Below are 18,037 nucleotides of genomic sequence, written 5' to 3' on the forward strand. Positions count from 1 at the left end.
CATAACTCTGGAATCCATAATGGGATCTGGCCAGTTCAAGAAAGGAACCAAGATCTTATGGTGATACAAGTTGTGTGCAAGTTTGGTAAAAATCAAATAATAAATCAACCTGCTATTGTGCAGACAAGATCAAAATAGCTAATTTCAGGGGCCAAAACTCTGGAATCCATAATGGGATCTGGCCAGTTCAAGAAAGGAACCAAGATCTTATGGTGAAACAAGTTGTGTGCAAGTTTGGTTAAAAGAAAATCATAAATGAAACCTCTATCGTGCAGACAAGAAATTGTTGATGGACGCACAGATGACGGACGAAGGGTGATAACAAAAGCTCACCTTGTCACTATGTGATAGGTGAGCAAATAAAACATTACATGTTTATTTCTTCAGTGTTAAATTATTTAGCTTAATAATATACGAATTTATTTTAGTTTGATTGTGAAGCAAATTCTACAACATATTAATCACTCCGAACACCTCATTCCTGATGGAATCCATCGCCATGAGGGTACGAGAGAACCTTTTGATGCTGAATGCCAAACGAGAGCTACTGGTACCATTTTTCACGTTGGTATGACGTGGTTATGGATTAAACCCATGACCCCCTCACTTGAAGCGAACGCTCTACCACTAGGCTACCAAGGCGGTTAAATTATTTGGTAACTGTACCAGTTGGAGTGTTACAAATAACTGGGCATAGACAAGGCTTTCTAGTCTAAATCAACATCTGTACTTTATAAAATGTGTACCAAATTTACTAGAAATTACCTGTAAATTATCTTGATTAAAAAACCCTGACAAAAAAACTAAATGGTCAGACAAAAAAGTAGCTATATGCTTTTAACAGCACAAAAATAGTGTTATATCAAATACAGGGACAATGAAAGTCTAGGTATTTTTATTTCTTTACTTTAATATATAAATACAAGCAACATCAAATACCAGTAATGAAAAAAAAATACTCTGTATAAAAGAAAAATATCACAGCTTTATAATTAAAAAACAAAAAGTAACACAAAAAATATCTATTCAATATCACTAAATCTTGTGTAGAACATTTAACATGAAAACATTCCTTGTCACAATTACACAAAACTGAACGATGACTGCTAAAACAGAATGACATATTCTACAAAGACCTCACCAAATAAAAAAATACACTATGTAAAAACTAATTGGTTTAACTTTCAGAAATTACACTTGTTGCAAATCTCTCTAGAGTGTTTGCTAAAATTTGTCTAGTACATAACTATTATTTTACTATAAATACTAAAACCTCTTCAGAAGCATCATTTACATCTAAATTCTGTTTAAATTTCGATGTTCTGAATTCCATCAACTCTCACATAAAATATTTATAAAATCATAAACAAACACATACCTGTTCCTATACCCAAACAAATACCCATACTTGTACACACACCAGTACCTGTACTCATACATTTACCAAGTACACATACACACATCAGTTGAATCTCATACCACTACGCATACTCATACATGTACCCAAACCAGTACACAGACCAGTGTACCTGTACTCCTTTATCATACCAGTACTGACTTTAAAAGTGCCTCACCTATACATCTGGGAAGATTTTCTTTATGCATATATTTATGAACAAGGAATCGGTAAAACCGAATGATGCTCCCCGATGCATGTGCTTGTCCCAATATGGGAAATAATGTATTAGAAACAAAAATAAATAGTGATAATAAAAAAAAAAAATTGAATAAAGGGAGATAATTCAAAAACTAGTTTAGGTAGAGTTATGGTTCTTTCTTTGACACTGCACTTCCCGTCAATGGCCTCTATCGTTTTGTAAAGTTTCAATGAAATGCCATTAATACTTCTCAAGTAATGCTCCGACAAGCCTTATTTTGTATAATAAAGGGAGATAATTCAAAAACTAGGTAAAGTAGAGTTATGATTCTTTGACACTATACTTTGTCTCAATGGCCTCTATGATTATGTGAAGTTTCAATGAAATGCCGTCAATACTTTTCAAGTTATACTCCAGACAAGCCTTCTTTGTATAATAAAGGGAGATAATTCAAAAACTAGGTAAGGTAGAGTTATGATTCTTTGACACTGCACTTTGTTGAAGTTTCAATCAAATGCCATTAATACTTTTCAAGTTATACTCCAGACAAAAGTGTGACAGACGGATGGACAGACAAAGCTGCAACTATATGTTCGCCCTTTGGGGAGCATAAAAATGCATAATAAATAAGAGTATAAAGGTGGTAATTTGTCTGTTCTAAACGAAGCATGACTTCCCTAAATGAACCTATTATTCGGGTAGTTTTATTTGGCATACATGTGATACGTCCCAGATTGTCCTGAAAATTACATACTCGTCCCGGTGTCCTGGAGAGTCTTAAAATGTCCCGGAAAAATAAAAATACTGGAAAAAATAAAAATAATCCCCCCAAAAACTTGTTTTTGTCTGTAAGTTGTTAAATTTTACACAGTAAACAGTCCTCGGTGTCATATTGTTTATTTCTAATCAGTTTCACGCCCTCGAGAGGGACACGTGTTGATTAAGCCAGCTTTGATCACGCGACGATCTTTTGATGACACTGATTAAGTTACAGTCAGTTATTATAATGACCCTGATTAAGAACTGACAGGATTATGCAATCAATAACTGTTTTATGATAGTTAAATTAGGAACAATAGTCGTAATTCTCTTTGTTTTTAGCACTTTGGAGGTAAAGCTACATGTAGCCTTTATGGAAGAGATTATTGAAAACGGTCAATTAAACGATAATTATTTTAAAAGGTTGTAATTATTTAAGATCTAGATCGATTGTCACACATATTCTGAATTAAAATGTTGAATGCCTTTGCCGAACCGACCCATGAAAATTGACCCGACTCCAAATATTTTATATTGTCGATTTTATCTACAAGATTATTTTATTCCTTTAAGGATTCAGTTTAATTATCAGATAAATGTTTAAGCTTTAGAAAGATACCAAATAAGCTAGAATCTAAATAACGATGACCAGGTTGATTCTTCGTATATAGTAAGTCTCCTAATTCTGTTCACCTTGGGAACGCAATAAATTCAAGTGCCGAACTATAGATGTATACCCGTATACATATATTTACCTCCCTTAGAAAGCTAGACGACATTTGCCGCAAATTAAATACAAGCCAGTGAACAATGTCTGTCTCGGGGAAACTACATGTATATTGCGATATTTTTGCATGAAACAGACGAATACCAATGTCACAGTGTATGTCCCGGACAAAAGGTAAAAATCCCGGAAATTTTAACTCAGAATCCCGGAAACGTACTGAAAACTTATGGCATGTATGTATTTGGATACATAGATATGGTTGACTTTCCAGAAGGAAACTGAAAGAAAATGTACCTTTTTCAAATCAGTAAGCATGCTTACACATTTTACCGGTACAAGGCTGAATTTCTATGCCATACTATCTTACACTACAAAAGAAAGACCTTTAACTTTCTGTACCTGCTAGGGTCAAATAAAAACAGCAATCATCCACTACACCAACATCACTAACTTCAACCAAACTATTAAATGTAAAATCAAAATATTTCTTACAACTTTTACAGTACATTTTAGTAACACTTAGTGTTCATAATTTTTTCAGGAATAAATAAGCATGTAAAGTTTGATACTGCGTAAACATTCTATTTTCTGTATCAATTAATGTGTCTTATTTCAACACATGAACAGTTTTGGTAAACACTAGCTGCTACAGCAGTCAGAAAAACTAAATATATGCCATATCCAGTCTTGGACTGAAACATCATTTACTCAAAATGCGGAGAAATGTGTAAATACGTACTTGATGACAGTATTTCAATTTAAATTGTATATTTCATATCCTATTAATTTTCACAGTGGGTAAGGGTGGGCAAGAGAATGGGAGAGAGACAGGTGTTGAGGTATGTTAAAATGAGCAGGGTTGGGGTAAAACATAACATAAACTCTTAACAGTATGCATTTTACATGTGCACAATAAAGCCACAAAGTCTGATGAAACTTTAAGTCTGATGAAACTATCACCAGAAGACTAGCCAGTACTACTGTAATACAGCCAACTTTGTACAGTTTTAGAAAATAAAAAATGCAATATAAGAAAAGGCAATACATGTGTTAAGATAAAAACGTTGTTTCTTTAACATTTAACCTGCTGCCGGCAAGTGGTAATGCCTTTGTGACCAGAGTAGACCAAGATCAGCATACATATCCTTGCAGGCTGATCATGGTCTGCACTAATCGCTATTCAGTCTGTAAATTTTCAGTGAACACACCTTCGAATAATAAATGGCATTTCCCAAATTGTATGATGGACCATTTTATTTTAGAAATTTAGCAGGGTAAAGGTTAAAACAATACCATCTTAAAGTTTCACCATTTTGTATACAAGTTTTCTTATCTATCTTATGCCATTATTCTAGTAAAATAAAATACAAATGTTAAGTGATCAAACTTAATGCAATTCTATGTTTTACTGACATCAAAGATAACTTGAAGCCTTACAATAAAGAAATAAAAGAAAATTCTCTAAAGCATAGTCAAAATAATATTTTTCTAACCAAGATTTATAGTCTAAATAAAATGTTAATGTTGAATACTTATGCTTTTAAATTATGTTTAATGATAATCTTGTTATCAATGGGCATTTGGTGAAATATTCAATATTGGGTCCTAGATTAAGACAAGAAAGGTAACTGTTTTATACAAAACCAATGTAAGTGTTCAGCAACATTTAGGGAAGTTAAACACAAAGCAAGATGGCTGCTTATATAGCTGCCTTTTGTACCATGAAACTCACTGATGTTTGTCTCTATATATTAATGCACATCCACTTTAAAATAAATTATCCCATTGATCTCCCCTTCTTGTTTAGTCATTTGACTACAATGCCTTTCTTTGTGTTTTTTACAAATAGTCTTACTTATTCAGAATTGCACATAATGCATCTTAAATCATGTATCAACATTATAGTCTTTGGAATGTGTTATCTGTGTAGTAATATGTGTCTCTGGCTCCGTGTTAAGTTTATCCTGCTCTGTAGTATGTGTACCTGTCTCCTCATCCTCGTAAATACAGACCATGTTTACAGGTCCATGCGCACTCACAGTACTCATGGTTTTTGGGCTTGGAGGAAGTCTAAAAAAAAAAGAGGAAACAACTTTGATGTATGTTCTTTTAACTGTAGAGGTATGACAGACTATACATGTGAAATTATGAATTTAATGTCTGTTAAAATTGTTAGATACCAGATCAAGAAAGCATTTCAATTGCAAGCATTAATTTCTAAGCTACAAATATGAGTCTTTGTTTCAGTGAAGTTTAAATTTCAAAAGAATTTTCAAGTCAGCTAATAGTACTACACATTAAATATTATTTGAACAATGCTGAAAATCACTTTAAGAATTAAAGCACAACTAGAGGGAATTAGAAGTTGTCTAAATTTGAAGCAATGTTGCAAATTAATGTAAAATGAAGTTGATTGGTATAGAAAGTGCATACCAGACACCAATGCTACTCAGCCAGTCCCCAAGCAACCAGGTTCCCCTAGCAACCAGGATGTTTTCCATAGCAACCAACACAAATTATTGAGGCAAGGTAGAGCTAAGAGCACATCTGGGAGGTTATTGAAGCAAACTTTTCAAACTGATAGAATTTGATACAAAGAGAGTAGAAACAGATATAAAGCAAGGACATAACAAGTAACCGACATATTAAAATAGATATGACAGATCCCATTAGCACTTGGTAATGGAATAGATAAGCGGGAAACCAAGAATAAAAATTAAAAATTCAAATGATATAAAATGAAAAGCATGAATGCATCACTCCTTTAAAAATGATTTTTTTTTTCAGTATTTTTGATTTATCAAATGCAAATAATGTCAGGAAAAGTCACAACAGGTGTAATGTAATACTGTTTAAAGTTGATTCACAAGTTACATAAGACAGACAAAGTTACACAAATTACTGGAAATACTATTATAGAAGGCACAAACAGTAAATTTTGAAGTGTATCATTCAATGAAAGACTTCCCTAGTCCTTAGATTTTTATTGATTGTCACCTTCAAAATCTCTGTTTGGGCTTTAATGCATCCAGATAAGCATAATTCATATATTACATACAAAATTCAAATCCTTAACATTTGCATATCAACATATCGACATTAACATTAAATTGATAAGATTCAACACTGAACATTTTCTTAAACATGAAATTTACAAATTGTCTTTATATTTGTTACGCACATAAAATCCATCTGCAAATTCTATACAACATAATGTTAGTTTATTAAAAAGCCATTAGCCATAACAGAGGTAGGTTCAGGCTGCATATAAAATTTGATTTAAATTAGAGGTGCTTTTGAGAAAAGCGCATGTCTCCCACAACTGCCTAGTCATCTGAATAGTAAGTCTGTCTTTGTATACTGTTTGTGGCCTACTGGTATTCACATGTTGGAGTAACCGGTCGTTAGTGTTAGTTTATGTTCAAGGGCCATAATTCCGAAGTGCCTGGGCCGATTTGGCTAGTTATTGAACTTGGCCGAGGACTTATTGGCAAACACATTTTGTTCAAGTTTGCTGAAGATCGGATGAGAAATGTGCAGGCAAGCTTTGTGACAGACACAGACACAGAAGGAGTAAATCAATCCCAAACCACTATGTGGTGGGAGACATAACAGCTTGAATGCAATAAGTTTCTTTTTTATTTTCAAAACAAAATCGGTTTATCTATGGGTGAGCACAAAACTTTGTTACCGTATAACTCCGTATTAACACCCCCCCCCCCCCCCCCCCCCCCACGTTTTTTTGGGGAAAATAAAAAAATCTTACCTTCAAAAATTGGTCCTAGATCTAACACAATAATATCCAGATAATAACAATTCCATAACAATACAAATGAATTTCAAAAAAAAAAAACACACTTTATTATCACAAACTTTTAAACACGTCAACAGGCATGGCACAAATGAATCTACTGTGTGTATTAAATTACTGAATATATGCCAGGCTATAAACGCTACAGTATTGATCGAATTTAACTTGGATGATGTCACTCAGCGCGCGACTTTACACAGATTCCCAGTACGATTACGTATCGGGTTATGTCAGTGCATGAATTGGGATGAATAGGGGGGCGTTTATACGAGTTACTGACATTGTTCGGATCAAATTTTTCGTAAAATGCATAGCCCCCGGGGGCGTTTAAACGGGGTTATACGGTATATTTCAAATGAGCACTCTAGATAATAAAGAATACCGAAACTTTCGTTCCATTCTAAGATTGAAAAGATTGGCCCATTTCTGTGTTCTATCATTTGCTAGTTGATCATCCCTTAAAGTATAAATGAACACACTTCATCAATGCACATTTTCACCCTTCAGTAGCTTTAAGACAACTAACAGTATGAAAATTCTGACAACATCAATATGTTCAAATAATTTCATGAGAACTTCTGAGCCTGTTTATTCCAAGCAAAGCAGCATTCTTCAATCTCCTGACTTAAAGTTTTATGTGCAATGATTAACACCGCCAGTCACTTGCTTTATCTGATGAAAATGTTTAATTTTCTTTCATGAACATCAAAAAAGCATTCAGTCTCTACTTAAATCTTTTAAGGTTTTTACCATTTCTACACATATAGACAAAAATAATTCCTACACACAGACATACACCATTACACAAACATAGTTTATCTGTTATAATACTGTTAAACATACATGATCAAATCAGGCAATCACAAGAAAAAATATCTCTGAATTATTCCTGGCCAAATGCAGCTAGATGTTCCCACATACAGTTCTGGGTAAAACTATTTTACATAAACATTATTTTGTGTCAGTTTTATAAACTGAAGTCAAAATTACATAAAAGTATAATTAACATTGCATTGGTCATATAAAAGTATATGTCAGTCAATTCCAATGTTTGATATATTATAACAGAGATTTTTTTAGTTTGACTATATTCTGTGCATGAACATTTTAAAAATGCTGCGGCACATACATTAATTATTTGTAGAATATCTGGTTACACTGGTTAGTTTTGCAAATGATCTTGAAAGTCATGAACTGCTCACTTTAGCTTAAATGCATTTTTTCCTACTATTTGACAGATATATTTCATGTTAATTTCATGCGTTTCTGAATGACATTTTATCATGACTGTTACTATAGAGATACCAGCTTGTTATTGTCTGAAATGACAATAAAATAAACATGACTATCACAGTTGAGAAAAGCTCTGCCTTTATTGTAGATGAGGCTAGCTCTACCTATACACCATATCTTGTGCCGGTTGCTCGTGCGTTCCGTAAGAACCAAGTCGCCGGGGGAGCCCCAGTTGATGGTACAAAGGGTGGTATTCACTCAGATCCATCATGTCTGGTAGCTGTGTTGGGTCATGTGACCAGCGTGGTGAGCCAACACGACTTCCTGTAAAGGGAGATCATTACACAGTGCAAACACACGAAAGTGATAAATAAGAATCAGTCAAAGGTCAACGTTAAGGCTGATGTTACCGTTGATGTTAAGGCTGATGTACAGGCTCGTGTGATAAGAAGGTTACCTTATTTCAACTGCAGTTTAAATTACACAACTTATTCATTTACCCATTACATGTATCTCATGCTGCCAAACTAAGAAATCAAGCAGTTTAATATGGTATGACTGTATACTGGCATTTTCAGGTAACAACATTTAACAGGATTTTGGAACCAGAAAACAGTTTTTTTTGTTTGAAATGGTAGTTTTTGTAAAAAGGAAATAAAACTTTAATCTATTTATAAAACTTATGTATCATGCTCGTTAAAGATAATTATAGACTATAATACATTATTGCATGATTCCTTTGCCATGTACACAGTATGTATTGGCTGCAGGCTGAAATAGGGTTTTCTAAACTAATCCTGTTTTGATCTTTTCCATATTGCCATATAGCAAATAAGATTTTTGTATTTCGATTTTTTTAAAAAGTTGAGACAAAACTGCTGGTCATGTTTAAATTCATTTCTGATCATTTAATAGACTGGTCCTCAAATCTGGACAAATAAGTATTTAACATGTGTAACAATGTCAGTATGTTAATATAATTATAATTATTAACTTTATAAACAGTGAATATATTCAATGCACTGGTATTCAGTCAGTTATAAAAATGGTTAGCTTAAGGCAGAGGGAAAATTCAGTGAAATGACACTTCAAAGGAAATTTAAAATGCATCTGTGCAATGTATAATATACAGTTCCCATACCCTGTTCCACACTAAAATGCAATCAAACAATGTGCAGGTAAATACCAAATATTCTAATAAATTTCAAATTCATATTCTACTTGTTCCGATATATCAAAAATGCAGTATTGCACTGAAAATAACAAAGTTATATTCTGCACTCACAGAAAAAAGACACAGTGTATAATATGCTACTAGTATATCATATATATATATCTGTAAAAAAAATACTGAAATATGAACAGGCAGTAAAAAATTTTGATATTGTGTTATTTGGAAATCCAGTCCCTTAATATGCGTATGCCCATTAATATTCATGACCTGGTTCTATTAACATTTCAAGCAAAATAAAAGGCGAGCCTTACAGATTCTCCATCAGGAACATTCCACTGCAAACTACTGATTATGTTATTTATTATTCATTCTAAACATTATATTATGCTTTTTCAGAAATAAATCTTATATGAAATCCAAACATGGGTATAAACAGGAATGACATCATGACATCTTAAAGGCATACTAAATGGAAGTGTTCATATTTTTGAAAATCTGTAACATTACATAAAGTCTTTTTGGGGGTAAAATACGGAGGTATAAATGTCGTGTATAAGTCATTGAGACAGTAGCTTGATCTGGGATGTTCTATTGTGCTCTTGTATACTTTTACTGACTGGATTACTCACCTTGGGTAATCCAGGCCTGGCAAAATCCACTCTGGCTATATACATGTACTACATCCCAGATTAAGCTACTGTTACAATAACCGTATTGTATCTAATAACTTTATGTTTCAATGATGGCCTCATGTTAAGGAAGACCCTTTAAATTTACTAAAGAGAAAAATCCCATGCAGTGTGCATTTTTTTCCAGCTTCCTTGGAATTATACAATGTAATATTTTAGGTAATCTTTTACTTATCTCTAGAATAAATGGAAGGAAAAAATATTTTTGTTCTCAGTGAATTCAGCATAAACATTTACCTTGCATCATAGCCTCGTGTGCAAGTGATGATGGAGTGACTGGGAGGGATCTTCTTGTCTGCCTGCAATTTTTTATAATTTTATTATTATTATTATGTTCATGTAAATATATATATATTTTGATCATTTGCAGAACCATTAAAAAGTTGCTTCAGTTTAGCTTTACTTTCACCATGGCCAGGAGCTGTCCTTAAATGGCATAGGATATAATATTGACTGTATGGGAAGTTGTCAGGCTTTAAAGATTAACTGACATTGAAGTTCAACTAGAAAGTTAATATTCCTAGCTTCAATGTTCACCTGTTTAGTGTCCTTGCAGCCACAGCAGATCTTGGTCTCTTCATACTGTCTGGCAGGCCTTCCTTCCATCCTGGAACATGACCTGACCTTGGCCTCTTCTGTATAGATTCCCAGTAAAGGTCACGGCCTCCGCCGAGCCAATCATTTGCCTTCTTTACAGAAAAGGAGGAGGTAGGGCGGGATTTCTGGTCAGGTGATGTTGGTCGCTGTGGAGGAGGTGTACCCTGTCTTGCTGTTAGAAATAAAGATTCTCTTTCAATTAACCCAGATACAATTGATACTGTAATGTTATAATAATACATCAGTATAATTTCATTGATTTATCATTTCTCAGTAATTTAACTAAATTTATATTAAACAATGACATGGTAATACTTCACTTCTTTATAACTTATTCTGATAACATTAAGCTGACTTTCTGTTCGTTTGAATAATAAAAAGAATTACATTTATATAATGTTTGTGTGTGGATAAAATGCTTATACATTTGCTGCAGTACAAGGCAGTATACTTTTAGTTACATGTCTACTGTATAACAAATACTGAAACTACTAAGTAATAATATGAAACAATGCCTATCTGCATGTTATTGCTAGTACATAGTATAGTCTACCAGTATATGTTCCAGTTATATAGATCTACTGATAATAAGCAGAAGAGTAAGTATCTCAAATTTCTTTCAGTGATAAGTATGTCCCATTTACAGTTCCAATGAGCATGTCACATAAATCCCAGGTCAATGATGTATGTTTTGAAAATTTCTTGTAAGTAATGGTATATTAAGAGCTATTAGCTTTCAGCTGCTGATGTGCATTATTAACTCAGGAACTTAAATAGAATGGATTCAAAACAATGTATCTGGATGAATGACCAAAAAAGGTGAGATTTCATCAGATTTTGATATACTGGTAGTAATGGCAGTCACGACTTGGAAAATGTTTGAATTTGGTGACATTAATCTGCTAAAATTTTCTTAATAAATTCCACAATCATTCAGAGATGAGAATTTTCTAAATAAAATTATTCAATAAATCTTACTCTATTTATTTCATGCAGCATGATTCACTTTCATTGTTTGATAAAGCAAATGAGAAATTGGTCCAAAAATGCAAAAAGAAAAACCAAATTGAAATCATGCAACATTTAACAAAGCACAAAGAATTTAATGTTGATGATCACAGAATGAACTTCTACTTTTATAATACCTGTAAAATATTTTTTTCTAAGCTGGTGACAGATGACTTAAAAATTTTCTGCAAAAGCACTACATGTATTTAGCCTTAAAGAAAGGCGGCTGTCACGTTTGTACCCTCTTAAATTTGCAAAGGTTTATGATTAGCTATGACATGACAGTCACTGTTATTTACTGGTAAATCTGTAGAATCCAAGCTATTATATTTAGGTTCTTGGCACAATATACATGGCACTGAGCAGATATTAAAGTATCTTTTATTCAAAAATTTTTTTCTGGGGTGTTTGCAGCAGATCATTCACATTGCAAGTTTATAATATTATTCATAAAAATCTGCATGAAAAGTAAAATTTCAACAGAGTGTATTTTTGTGTTTGATTTTTACTTTTCTGTTAAATTGTCTTTACAGAAAATATTTAAAACAAGAGCTGTCTCCATAGGATGACACATGCCCCCGATGGCACTTTAAATGAATAGTTATGGCCGATGTTAGAGTTTAGGACCTCTGACCTACGGAGCTGGGTCTTGCGCACGACACGTCGTCTTACTGTGTCACACATTCATGTGTAGTTATTTTAAAATCCATGCATGAATGACAATGATATGGACCGGACACGTCCATCAATGCACTATCATGAAAAATGACCTTTAATGTCTAAGTGTGATCTTGACCTTTGAGCTACGGACCTGGGTCTTGGGTGCGACACGTCGTCCTACTGTGGTACACATTCATGCCAAGTTATTTGAAAATCCATCCATCGATGACAAAGATATGGACCGGACACGCCCATCAATGCACTATCCTTTATTGTCTAAGTGTGACCTTGACCTTTGAGCTACGGACCTGGGTCTTGCGTGCGACACGTCGTCCTACTGTGGTACACATTCATGCCAAGTTATTTGAAAATCCATCCATCGATGACAAAGATATGGACCGGACACGCCCATCAATGCACTATCCTTTATTGTCTAAGTGTGACCTTGACCTTTGAGCTACGAACCTGGGTCTTGCGCGCGACACGTCGTCTTACTGTGGTACACATTCATGCCAAGTTATTTGAAAATCCATCATTCGATGACAAAGATATGGTCCGGACATGCCCATTAATGCACTAATCTTTAACGTCTAAGTGTGACCTTGACCTTTGAGCTATGGACCTGGGTTTTGCGCGTGACACGTCGTCTTACTGTGGTACACATTTATGCCAAGTTATTTGAAAATCCATCCATCGATGACAAAGATATGGACCGGACACGCCCATCAATGCACTATCCTTTAATGTCTAAGTGTGACCTTGACCTTTGAGCTACGGACCTGGGTCTTGCACGCGACACGTCCTCTTACTGTGGTACACATTCATGCCAAGTTATTTGAAAATCCATCCATCGCTGACAAAGATATGGACCGGACACGAAAATTGCGGACAGACCGACAGACGGTACGGACAGGCGGTTCAAAAACTATATGCCTCCCTTCGGGGGCATAAAAAAAAATCAATCATACTGGAATGGTGTTACATGGTGCTTTTTTTTTTTTAAATATTTGAAGACAATTTTTTCTTCTGAAGTTTTGATTTAAATCTTGATGACTAACAAACCTAGCTAACATATTATGCCCATAAATATTGTGAGCAAGTTTGGTGAACTTTGAATAAGAATTGTTTAAATCAGAGAGCAAACACTGTCCATTTTTGCAATTTTGAATAATTCATGGGCAGCAACTCCAGAGAGATTTAGAGGGTCAAGCTGGTTACTGAACTTGGGTCAAGATATTATGAACATAAACATTGTGAATAGTCCCGACAATATGGGCACATCCACTTTATGCTTTATGCTGATTATATATACCAAGTTTCATATTTGGGTGAAAACAGTAGGAGTTGAGTGTGGTAGACAGGCAGATGGACACACTGACAAATAGTTCAAACACTGTATGTCTCCCTGGTCTGTAACACCAGGGCATAAAATTGTTTTACTTTCAAAATGGCTAGTAGGTATAAAACACACATCTAAAAATATTTAAGTGCTGCTACTTCTGACAGGAGAACACCATGTTTTGAATACTAGGTGGTAACAACAGATTAACAGCAGTAAAACTTCAAGTGGTAACAGCAAATTACAAATGGTAAAACTTAAGGCTTTTCAACTGTATGTTACTGGTAAACTGCTGTTACCACCCTGTATTCAGAACACCTAAAACTGTATCACCATTGTCTACTATTACCATAGAGTTGTAATAACAGTAAAATACTGGGTGGTAATAGCCAATAAACAACTCTAAAATTTCAGGGTTTGAATACTATGTGGTATTAACAAATAAGTCTGTTCTTCAGATGTTTTGAATATTGGGTCTAGTGAATATTAGGTGGTAACAGCAGATAATAGTTGCAAAATTTCAGGTTTTTGAAAACTAGCTGTTTTTAACAAATAACTGTATTCTTCAGATGTTCTGAATTTTGAGAGGTAATGTAGTAACAGCAGGTAATAGTCGCAAAACTTCAGGTTTTTGAACAATGGGTAGAAACAGCAGATAACAGTGGTAAAACTTTCAGATGTTTTGCATAGTGAGTGGTAACAACAGCTGACAAAGGTAAACATTTATGTTTTAAACTAGGGGTGGTAACACTATACGATGACAAACTCCAAGCATTTTGAATAACTATTGTTTTAGAAACGTACACAGTACGCAAGGGCTTCAGAAATTGCCAGTTTCTCAGTTTTAGACCTATTTGTTACTTTTAAGACCAAATTGTAGACCAAAAAGAAAGTTTTGTGTCAAACAAAAAACAAGAGAGAGTAGATGGCAAAACTTCAATTTGCACTCTCAAAACACAACAACCTGCCAGTAACAAACTGTTGAGCATACCTTCAAATCAAATCTCCAATAAACATGTTAACCATCAAATTATCACCCTTGTAATCTGTCAGTAATTAATATGTGCTCTTACTGTGTTGGAGTGGTATTAATGTTTTATTTACTTGTCACCTGGACTGACTGCACTATGCAATGGCAATTTGTGAATATGAGCCGTGCCATGAGAAAACCAACATAGTGGGTTTGCGATTCTGCCCTTACCAGTATTTTTTGGAAAACAATGAAATTTTAACGAAATGATAATCAGACTGATCTTTGTCACTGTATGATTTTAAAGTGACTAATAAATCATTTTTAATGCTTGACATATTCATTTCTTTACTCTTTCATGTTACAAAGTAGTACTATGTATACATTTGGTGGGTAGGGAAGCAGACTGATTTCCGAAGCCCAACTGATACATAATGCACTATGTAAACATTTTTTATCTTTACATTACTAGTCAGTACATGTGTACTAAAAGATAAAAAAGAGAGCCCTGATAGCTCTGAGTTGCTCATCTGACCTTGACCCTTTGACCTTCTTTTGTCCAAGTTAAGTGACCAACTAGCATTGAGCTCTTGAGAAGGAGTTGTTATTTAAAGGTTTTGATTTTCTATTTTTAGCTCTTGTAGCCCCTAAACAGATTTCATTTGTACAAACTTGATATAGGTCCATACAAATATGTGTCTATCCAAGTTTAAACAACATCAATCATTTCTACTTTTAGCTACTGTGACACTTAGCGAAAGTTGTGCAAAGGTCTTTTTCTGGTTTTAGCTCTGACAATCACCTTGTGGAGTAGGCAGAACCATTTGAACAAACTTAAAAAATCCTGACCAAATACAGAAAATATCCATAAAGTGATCTGAGAAAACAAGGCTTTTTTAAAGGATTTTCTATTTCTAGCTCTGGTGGCCCCTAACTGCAGTAAAGAGAAACCATTGAACAAATTTTATAGAACCCATTCAAGAATGCTTCTGGTCAAGTTCTGTGAACATCTATCAACCCATTCATAAGAATTTGTTTTAAGGTTTTTTCTATATTTGCAGTAAAGTAAAATAGATTGAACATCCAGAAAGGTCCATCAAAGGATGCTAATGTAACTTTGGTAAAGATCCATCAAGTACGTAATGAGTAGAAGGTGTCTTATGTATTTTCAGTTTCGGTGAAACTGTGGTCCAACCATTTGAATAAAGTTGAGAGAGGTTCATGAAAGAATGTTAAACCAAGTATGTTTTAATTTTGACCAGTAGTTTCAGAAGGAGAAGATGCTTAGGTAGAAACTTTAGATTAAAGATGATGGGACACCTGAGGCTGGCTGATGGGGGCTGGATGATGGATACCAGATTATCGACCTATATACTAACAGCTCATCATAAACCCATGGTTCGGATGGGCTAAAAAGTTACTGTAGGTAAAACACACTGTTGGGTGGTGGGGAATGGGTTGTAAAGGCGGAATGTTTAGATCAACATAGAATTATACATTAAAGCAAATAATAAATATCAACACAGGATTGAATAACACAGTCAGGATTTATATTACAATATAGATCAGTGATGGAGATAAGTTCTCCTCCATCCTGACTCCAGGAGCTCCCTTCATACACTGATTCCATTGATGTGCATGTCCCAATATCTCTCGTCTCGGGATACTGCACTATAAACTCTAAAATAGGTAGGTCTGGCAATGAATGTATCAGTTAATGTAATCCCATCCATTATTACAATTTTCTATTTCACTATGAACTGTTATAATAACTTAAGAAAAGAAAAACTGGTGTTGTTTGTAGTTGAAGAAGACAGCTTTTGTTAACAAAAAAAATAAAGATTTAAAATGTTTTCAGTTGTAAATTAAACAATTTTCCATCACAATATATAATGAAAAATATTTACTAGAGCTGTTTGCTATTTTTGAGAAATTTCTAACCTGTTTGTAGAGCAGCAAATTTTATGCTGATCTGTGAATTAATTTTTTACATGTCATAATTTTTATAAGTATAACATAATCTTTAGAATGCTGCTTCATCTCCAAATATTACAGTCAAAGAAATCTAAGGTCTATATAAAACCTGTATAAATTGCACAAAAAATTCACACAAAATAAAACTAGTTTTATTTAACTTCTAACATGCAAAATTGCAGAAGCAAAAAAAAAGTAAAAAAAAAAAAGAAGAATAAAACAAAATCCAAATAAAATATATAAAGATTTTCATGCTTTGATGGCTGGCAACAGAGCTAATGATTTAAGATCTATATTTTTCAAAACATGCATACCCAGTATTTCCATTCATTTTTTCTTGTCATCATTTACACAAGAAAATTACTTTAAAACTTATAAATATCTGGAAATATCTATACATACAAGTGAGGAAACGGCAAATCAGAAAAATTAAAACAAAATAGTCCATAATTTATATCAAATAATCATGCTATTTGTCTTATTATATGATTTAATAATATGTACTAGTGTTATCAACTGAAAACTGAAATTATTATTTTTCAAAAAGTGCACAATTTAAATATAAGAATAAAACAAGAAACATGGAAATTCCACGAAAACCAGGTTTTCAAACTTTACATCACGCCAACAGTTTCTAAAAAAGGGTCATATTCTATTATACATATCTGACTGCATCCAATCATGCCATTCAGAAGTACAGATATAAGAAAAGTAGATGTGTCATTGCCATATGTAATTTATGATTCTTTGATAAAAGCTACCTAAACCTGACAATGGTGTATGCAAATAAACCATTTTTCTACTCTTAGAAACAGTGACTGCAAAATTCAATCCAAAGCCAGTTCTTAATATAAACTTGCTATACATCAAGTTTGGCAACAGTCAGTCAATCCTAACTAAAGGTATAAAATGGAAACCTGCTTTTTGATGATCCAAGTGAAAATAAATCTCTTTTTTACTTTAACCTATGACCTTGAAGTTGACCCAATGGCATTACAATGACATTTTTATAAAAAAAAAAAAATTATATGCTGAGGGATTTGAACCGTGTCCCATCTGCTTCACAGCACAAAATATCTCATCAGTCCCAACACTCTACACCACTGTGCCACACAGGAACTTTCAAACTCAGCAGACTAATTAAGTTATCTCGTACCAAACTAGAGGTACTGAACGGAATTCATTTTCAGAGACTTTGACTCTGACCCAAATGACCCCAAATACTTTCCCAACTTTTGTGTTTGATAAAACCTATTTACACACCAAGTTTACTGACAATAGGTGTACCCAATCTAAAGATATTGGGTGGAAGCCATTTTTCTATTTTTAGTAACAGTGACCCCAAATATCATCCAAAGCTAAGTCTTCAGATAAACTTGCTGCACACCAAGTTTGGTGACAGTAAGTAAGTCCAAACTAAAATTATAAACCGGAAACCACCTTTTTGATGACCAAATTAAAACAAGAGGACCATGATGGTCCTGAATCGCTCACCTAT

The 18,037-nt window shown here is 33.8% G+C and overlaps 1 protein-coding gene across 8 annotated transcripts in view; it reads right to left on the minus strand.

Annotated features, from left to right (window-relative positions):
- Positions 1-890: 890 nt before the first annotated feature.
- Positions 891-18,037, minus strand: part of LOC123525858 (uncharacterized) — a 145,948-nt gene continuing 128,801 nt past the window's right edge. For 6 of the 8 annotated variants that reach the window (XM_053538088.1, XM_053538084.1, XM_053538089.1 and 3 more), the window contains 5 exons: positions 10,529-10,760; positions 10,229-10,290; positions 8,293-8,452; positions 7,278-7,352; positions 891-5,154 (listed from right to left, as the gene is read on the minus strand). In XM_053538088.1, the coding sequence (XP_053394063.1) occupies positions 4,971-5,154; positions 7,278-7,352; positions 8,293-8,452; positions 10,229-10,290; positions 10,529-10,760 (713 nt within the window). In that variant the 3' untranslated portion in view covers positions 891-4,970. Of the gene's footprint in view, positions 5,155-7,277; positions 7,353-8,292; positions 8,453-9,314; positions 9,382-10,228; positions 10,291-10,528; positions 10,761-18,037 lie in introns of all 8 variants that reach the window. The other 2 variants (XM_053538085.1, XM_053538090.1) reach the window with 2 other exon arrangements.

The sequence above is a fragment of the Mercenaria mercenaria genome, chromosome 3 (assembly GCF_021730395.1).
Source record: "Mercenaria mercenaria strain notata chromosome 3, MADL_Memer_1, whole genome shotgun sequence".
Lineage (NCBI taxonomy): Eukaryota > Metazoa > Mollusca > Bivalvia > Venerida > Veneridae > Mercenaria > Mercenaria mercenaria.